Source organism: Polyodon spathula, chromosome 12 (genome assembly GCF_017654505.1).
Source record: "Polyodon spathula isolate WHYD16114869_AA chromosome 12, ASM1765450v1, whole genome shotgun sequence".
Classification (NCBI taxonomy): Eukaryota; Metazoa; Chordata; class Actinopteri; order Acipenseriformes; family Polyodontidae; genus Polyodon; species Polyodon spathula.
The window spans coordinates 9,887,932-9,896,363 of NC_054545.1; the positions used below are offsets into that span (position 1 = coordinate 9,887,932).

Sequence of the window (8,432 nt, forward strand, 5' to 3'; positions counted from 1 at the left end):
ATTTACACCTGCCTCGTAATCTTCATATATCCCAAACTGTCTGAGGATACACAAGTCCATTGTAATATTGGACCGCAAGTCGCTATTGAAAAAATCTTTAAAACTGAAACAAACTTTTGCTGGAATTTTATTTAAAATGGACTGCGCTGGCTGCAAAAAAAAGTAACAAGCAGACAAAACAGATTTTTTTTAAACAACCTTGATTCAACATATTCAGCAACATTTGAGTTTTGTAAACCTTTAAAATGTATGTTGACACATTAATTACAATGACTGTGTAATTCCCATAGACTACTTTGCTGCTTTTAATCTAAAAATATTAAACTCAGTGTCCTTGTCGCATACAACGCAAACAGACTCAGAATCATTAATTTTTACAATTAAATAGTCTTTGTGTGCTGCATACAGATTTTTCATTGATCAGCCATTGTATCTGTAAGTTCGCTGCAAAGGTTTCCACTAATTCAAACGTGTTGACATTACGTGTGTTACACTTGCTGTGCTCTTTCTAAACACTCCTGTGATTGTGACCTGCTTGTCTGGTAATTTTTTAGCTTGAACTTCAACTCTGATTCTCTTGTTTTTGTGTACTGCGCTGTCAAGATGCTTTTCAATAGTAACTTTTCTTAGATGATCCAAAGACACAAGTTCAACAAAACAAAAAATCCCACCATTTGCATGCAACGTTCCCTTTTCGTAGCTCTGAACGCAATCTTCTGCTAAAATGAATTTAGCTTTTTGGATTTGTCAGCTGTCTGCATTTGTAATGTTAATCACACACTGCAAGCTAATAAACCAACAATATCTAAACAACCATTTTAAGCTTCCTGACTCTCACTCGAATGTCATTGCTCAGTCCGAGGAATTCACCAATCATGAAGCCGGTATTTGTTTGACCTCGTTGCCCTAGTAACCAAATGCACGGCACTGATGCCAGACCGTGTAGAGCTGAAATGAAGTGAAGAGTAAAGTAAAATACTGAAAGGAAAACAAAATGCATATTTATCATGGTAGGCAGTCAAATACACGATTTCTGTGACATTCATGATATCCTGATTTTTCCGGGATCCGACATATACAGCTAGTATCTGTATCTAGTTATTACCTTCTCCTCACATAGTAACTTCTGCCTGGTCTGAAATACTCTCTCCCTGACTCTTCTTCTCGCTCTCCTGTGCAGCTCTTCTGCTGGTTCTGTGACACCGCCTGGTTTCAATAAGCAGTACTTTTAACACATGCTGAGGCACCTAGTAAAGTTAGTGCCCTCGCGCTAAAGTGGCTTACTGCGTGCAAAGCACGTTACTGTGGTTTAGTGAATGAGACCCTATATATCAATGATGCACTAATGGAATACCTGAATTGTCCAGCCCCGATGGTGTCCCCAGTAAAAAGGCTATTTCTCGCATCTCTTAGGTTTTCACGGAGCTTCTTATCCAGTTTCTTAAAGGGTGAAACAGAAAGTCAGATTTTCAGGTCTTAACCACAAAGTATAATATTCTGTACTGTAAATGATTAGTAGTAACAAAGGCGGTTTTCCATGAGATTTGTTGAAAATGCCAGATGGAATAAACAGACCGACCAATGAATTACAGTTCCAAATTATTCCTATGTATGACTGCAAACACCTTATGGATAGGATACATATGACGTTTGTGGAATACCTATCCTATATGGATATATATATATATCGTATATATATATATATATATATATATATATATATATATATATATATATATATATATATATATATATTTATTTTTTTAGAAGTTTTTAAATGTCATTTACATGTATAAAGTTTTGTATAAAACATTTTCATGATGAATATAAAATCTTGTGTGATCTGACTGTCTAACTCTCCCAGTGCCAGATGATGTTGTAAATACAGAATATATGGGCTAAAGTGAATTAATGGTTATAATTTCATCAGGTGTACTGGTGACTTCATCAGATCCCTGAGATGCAACTACTGTATAACCCAAAGTAATTCACTTCAGGTTTTAAACCACAGTAAAACATCACAAATCAATCACTGCTGTAGCCCACATTTTCAGTACTTGGAATTTATTAATAAAAACTAGTCAACAGTTTTAAAAGACATACAGGGAATTCCAAAGAAAAATAGTTGGGGAAGTCCTAATTTGGATAATACATACATCTTTAAATTTAAATGTACAACTTTTATTTTTATTTTGGTTTAAATTCATCTTGGTTTACAGTGAACCTCTAGAGTTTCTCTCAAAGAGAGTTTAACTTATTTAATATATATATTATATATAATATATATATATATAATATATATATATATATATATATAATTTCCCACTGATTCTCTATGCATACATCAGAGTCAAATTACTAAAATAAACGTTAATACCTATTATTGATTATAAATCAATTCTTACCACTGCTACCATTTCAGCAGCGTTCCCCCTTGGACATCTTATTATGGGAACAGCACCTAATAAAACAAATGTAATACGCTTTTAAGAGACATGGCTAATGGGCTGAACAGAAGGTAGTTTTGCCAACTGTACCTTAACATGTCCATCAAGTGTTTTACAGGGTGTGCTATTAATATTAGGGAAAAAAAAAAAAACTAAATTTAAGGTAAATTCAATATTTATTTTCATTTTCAATGTGTTGCAAAATAAAATCACCTGTAAATATCTAATTACAACAAAAATGTTCAAAAACGTTAAGACAAATGAAGACTCCTTGACATAATAATCAAAGTCTGGGCCACTGTAAAGCTATTTAGGAGTGTGCTATCATAGCACTTGAAGAAGGGGTGCTGCTCTGGTGTCTGGAAATATACAGTACCAAAAAAGTTTGAGTACACTTGCTGGAAACGAGGTTTTTTTCATAATTGGCAGTGTTTTATGTCGTATACGTTTCTGTAAATACTTGAAAATGAAAACACATGTTACGATATACAAAACATAAGGAGTATCAAAGCAATGTTCAAGAAAATTGAAAATTGTCTCTAAATCTTGGATTCCTCAAAATAGCCACCCTTTGCCTTAATAACAACCTCACAAACACGATGCATTCGGTTGACAAGTTTCAGCAGGAAATCACCCGACATGTCTTTGCTTTGACTCTTCTGTCCAGTTCGTCCCATACAAGTTCTATGGGATTGAGGATTGGAGACTGGGCAGGCCAGGTTATTAGATTGAGTTGTCCTTCACTTTCCTTCATTACCAGATAGTTCTCGCACAACTTTGAGGTGTGTTTCAGGTCATTATCTTGTTGAAGAATGAAGGACTGCCCAACTAGTCGTAATCCTGATGGAATGGCATGCCTCTGAAGTATGCTATGACAGCCATGCTGGTTGAGCTTCCCATGGACTTGGTAAAGATCACCAACTCTGTCACCATCTCAAGTCTTCATCTGTCATGGAAAGCGTATTCTTATGCATTTCAAAATTGATGCAAGTCAGAGATAACCTGTGTTTGATTGTTGGGCTTTCATTCAATAGTGAACATTTTCTTTTCCAAAAAGATTCATTTTAGAACGTATGTGTTGAACCATTTTAGGTCAAATCATGTCTTATGTCAAATATAAAATAAATTCAAAACATTGGGGCAAATATTTAAAAGCAGATTGCGAACCAAATTTAAAATGGGAATTGAGGGAGAAAAAAAAAAACCTTGCTCTTTTTTTTTTTTTTTTTAATAATGATTACATTATTTGTATTTATTTTAATCACAATGTTGGGGAAAAATGTGTTGTATGTGTTTGACTTTACTTAACTAATTCGCAAAAAGGTTAAAATACCATTTACTCATATCAAAATCGAGCTTAGAGCTTACTAATCTTTGTATAAATTAACTTTAGTTCTAGTTGTTCAGAGCAGTGCGAGAACTGAAAAACAATTCATTTCCTGTTTAGATTTATTCGGGTGTACTAATTTCCGCAGCCTTGCGATATTAGCAATTTATGTGCAACTCTGGTATTTCAATATGTGCAAGATATTCACATTGCAAGCAGAGTTGCATCCATTTACAAAATCTTTGAATATCTGACTGATTGATTCTCTATGTGTTTGACTGACATTTTGTTGGACAATGACACACTGCAGCTCCCACTGGAATGGACTTGGGGAATTTCCTGGTGCAACTGAAGGTTTAATGCAAACCTAATAAAAACAGGATTACGCAAAACACACAAAGAAAGTCCACAGTTACTGTGAACCGTAGGAAGGCAACAGCAGCCAAAGTCTAGGAAAAATATGTAAAACATTATCACACAAGGGATCCTGAAACTTAGTTAGAATACTATATTAGGTAAAATGTACCAATTCGGGTCACGTTTCTTTAGAACAGTAGATGTATTCAAAGTTTCAACAGGGTCTGGTATAGATTAAACTAACCTTGGGGAATTATGGTTAATAATATCTCATCTTAATAAAACTGCAACTGTATTTCTAATTTCACATTAGACAGCTGGTGCCACCTGGCTTTCTACAATGGTATGACATTTAGTTATTACTGTTCAATCAATCTGCAAAGAGTAACCAATCAAGAAATAAGTTAGGCTTCATTATACTAATTAGGGGTGCTGGATTATATGGCTTAAATATTAGCCCTTTCCTACCTGTATGGGAAGGTTATTTCTGACAACGGTTTAACTGTTACATTTTTATCTCAAGGCATACTGGTGCCCCTCCAAAAACAAATTTCCAAGCACAAAAATGAACTTACCTAATGTAACAAAGAAGCAGAACAGACTGTCAACTATTGTGTCCATGATGATCTCCATATCTGTGTCCATGATATCGGATCTGTTGATGGCTTTAAAATAAATGAGACTCTTCATAACCAATACTTTATCAGATCATTGTTTCATTTAAATGCATCACGTTGTGTTACTTTAACAATGTGCATTATTCAAAGAAAATCCCTCTTGCATGTATTTTTGAGATTTGGCTTCATTACAGGATATATGATTTACAAGTAAGTATATCCACTGTACCTATTCAAACCTGGCAAGTACTAGACAACCTAGTACCTGACTGGCATTCTCAGAAGATACTCTCACATAAATAAACCCATGATATTAGTGGTCCTTAAACATTACCCACAAAACAACTGTATTTTCTTTAATTTAAAAAAAAAACAAAAAACCCTGCTGTTATAAGCATACCATATCTTTTGTATGTAGTTTTAAAATGTAACATATACCTGTTGGAAACTAATTCCCCCTTTTCAACAAACAATACTTCTAAAACTCAACAATAAACACCTAGTAAAATTATAACCCACCATGGTACGAGATGAGCTCTTTGTTTTGGTTGCAGAGTACAAACATGTCATCTTCCAGTGTAATAAAGTTCAGATACTGATCAAAAACCTGTCGAAATATTTGGAGTTCCTATTAATATGGTGAATACAAATTAAACACATTTTCTCAGGGTGACTAGAAACCACACAAGCAGAGGAATACAACAACAAATTCAAATAACTTTCTGAATGACTGTACAACTATCAAGTTTCTCAACACAGACAATACATACAATATATAACCTGTACAACAATCTGTACAGCACTTACCTTTGTAACCTGGTTTACTGCATTAGCTCCCAAGGCCGCACTTGCAATATCTTCCAATTTACTTCTTGAAATTGCAGATATAAAGTTCAAGTAGTAAGATTCATAAAGCTGATTCCGAAGGTCCTAAAAAAACCCCAAATATATTATTATATATATATATATATATATATATTAATTTATTCTGATATCTATCATTTTATATATATAATTGTGTGTGTGTGTGGTATAATAGTGTAATATATATATATATATATATATATATATATATATATATATATATATATATATATAATTTCTATTCATTCCCAGCATTTTTTTTCAAGCACAAACCATTTTTATTTATTTATTTTACATTACCTGACATATCCTGTCAATATTTTCTTCTGTTGGCATAACAAAATAAATGGCTGGAACATCTGGGATGGGGTCTCTATCAGAGTGCAACAGGCTAAATAACAGAAATGACATTTTTAAACAAGTTAGGGTTTTATCAATCAAAAACTACTCAAGTTAATGAAAGCTTTGACATTTCATTTCAATTAACAGTTTATATATACATTATTTTTCATGAAACTATTTTAGATTCATGTGGAAAATCATGCTTTTAAAATCCAAAAAGATACACTACATTGAATAAGGTTTATACACATCAACACCAAGGTGTGCAGACAGATATTAACTTACAGGTGCAGTGTGATCCCCATGTCTCTTAACTCTTTCACTGCAAGCAGAGGCGAGATGATATCCTGACCAAATCTGTCATAAATTAGCACCTACACCAGGCAGCAAAAGAAAAATAATCTGAATTATACACAGTGAAGATTCTGTGAATCTGCATTACTGTATTGTTTTAACCATTTCTAGTATGGCACTTTATCTACTGTACAAGCACGTAACCCAGTAGCTGTCAAGAGCAAGCAAATATAACATTTATTTTTAATAAGGCACGTTTGGTATTGTACATTGAATAGCAATACAGCTTGCATATGCACACATGCAGGGCTGGATTAATGCTGGAGCTTTAGGGGCTGCAGCCCTGGATCTCAGAATTTGAGAAGCCCCCAAAATATAGAGCTAGCATACAATACATACAATAAATATGTAGGGTGTGGCTGTATAGATCGGAACAGGGCTGTTTTACCAAGCCCTATTCAGCCAGAGCAGCGAATTGACAAAAACTAGTCATTCACAATTCCTTATGATGTTCAACGATATTACCGTTACAAATGGCTGTTCTTATATATGTCCATATTCCCTTACCTTCCATACTGGCTCTGATGCACTGTTTTTCACTGGAGGAACATTGAAATTTAGCATCCGCTTCAAAGCAGCTGTCAAACACAGCGTAATGAATAAATAAATAAGAAAAAAAAAGGATTGCAATAAACTTACATGCAGCTGCAGGAAATAAAACAAATTGCAGCTTTGTTTTTATATAGAAATTGTTGCTGTTTTTCATAAATAGCTTAGCTTTTGTTTTAATCGCCTTACATGAGTAACAACCAACGTTTCAGACCCCAATATCAACATTAAGTCAAGTGCTTTATCATTCTACTCATATGTTACTGTTATACCCTGAATGTACTTTCTAATCGAAGTATAAAAAAGATCCAGGTCAAGTCAATAGTTATTTAATGTCGGCTGTCTTGCAGCAATAAATACAAAAACAAAACACGGTAACTGCACCTTAATGCTGTCAACCACTGTGTTTATATTTAAAATGTATTTATACTGCATGAATTAAACCACATAACAGTTGTTTATGTGTATATCTACACGGGCACAAAACTGCCAATCAATACGCCTTACCAACTGAATTGGTAATAGTACATTAATATTATTATAGCCCGCGGATGCTGTCTCTAATTAATAAGTCACAAAACAAATTTAGTTTAACGTTTAAAAAACATCTTTGGTACTGTTCTAAATACATACGTAGAAAAAGCAGTGCTTATCTTAACTTGCACCGTATTTCCTGGTGTCAGTGGTTATCTTTTTAGACAATGGCAGTTCAATTTAAAAGTCCAAATCATCTTAGAAAAATAAACAGTATAACTAGACAAGATAATTCACAATTCCGATAATTTAAACGAGACTCACGGACCACGTCCTTAACACAACGCTGATGTACTGTTGCTACATAAATGTAGACACTTAGATTACACTACCAAAGGAATTTGATCACTTTATTTAATTCTGTAAATTTCTGGCATAATCTGCATTCATAAAAGAACACTGTCCAGCATACTTTACACGTCTCATACATTTAATAGTTTTTTTGTAAATGAAAAATAAACCGCTCACTCATGTAAATAATATATTTACAGACCTGCCTGTTTTTCTCTGACGGACGCTGCCATCTTGTTTCTGAATTATTCAATGACGGAATATCGGATGACGTGGCAGGTATAAGAGTGCTGGGAACAGACGTTAGGGACCGTCTTCTTTTCCTAAACAATTACTATGACGCAGTATCTACGGTAAGTAGGTGGACGTCAGTTTTGTTTTCGTTGCTTTATGAAAGAGGCGTAAATACAGATACATTATTGTCAGTTGGGAAAAGCAGATCTTTTGGAGATTCAAACGATGGTGGCATAATAATACTACTTTTAAATTGTTTGCAATATCATTTGAACATTTAAATGTGGCATGAATTATTTAATGCTGTTGTAAATCCCCTTGAGAGTTCATTCACGTTCAATTAAAAAAAAAAAAAAAAAAAAAAAAAAATCCTTCAAATGTGCAGTGCACAAGGTTACACCAACTTAAAAACTTGTTTGCTACTTACTGCAGTGGCATACCACATATACAGTATGACATTTTCAACATGGGCCTCTTTGGTATATATTACGTCACCGTATATGTATATATCATATA

At 33.9% G+C, this 8,432-nt stretch overlaps 1 protein-coding gene across 1 annotated transcript in view; it reads right to left on the reverse strand.

Annotated features, from left to right (window-relative positions):
• The window catches only part of LOC121324501 (sec1 family domain-containing protein 1-like), a 32,701-nt gene extending 24,740 nt beyond the window's left edge, over positions 1 to 7,961 (reverse strand). The window contains exons 1-9 of the mRNA XM_041266474.1: positions 7,885 to 7,961; positions 6,816 to 6,886; positions 6,240 to 6,328; positions 5,913 to 6,003; positions 5,556 to 5,678; positions 5,268 to 5,355; positions 4,707 to 4,796; positions 2,406 to 2,461; positions 1,355 to 1,440 (exon numbers count right to left, since the gene is read on the reverse strand). Coding sequence (XP_041122408.1) covers positions 1,355 to 1,440; positions 2,406 to 2,461; positions 4,707 to 4,796; positions 5,268 to 5,355; positions 5,556 to 5,678; positions 5,913 to 6,003; positions 6,240 to 6,328; positions 6,816 to 6,886; positions 7,885 to 7,915 — 725 coding nt within the window. The 5' untranslated portion in view covers positions 7,916 to 7,961. The remainder of the gene's footprint in view (positions 1 to 1,354; positions 1,441 to 2,405; positions 2,462 to 4,706; positions 4,797 to 5,267; positions 5,356 to 5,555; positions 5,679 to 5,912; positions 6,004 to 6,239; positions 6,329 to 6,815; positions 6,887 to 7,884) is intronic.
• Positions 7,962 to 8,432: the final 471 nt, after the last annotated feature.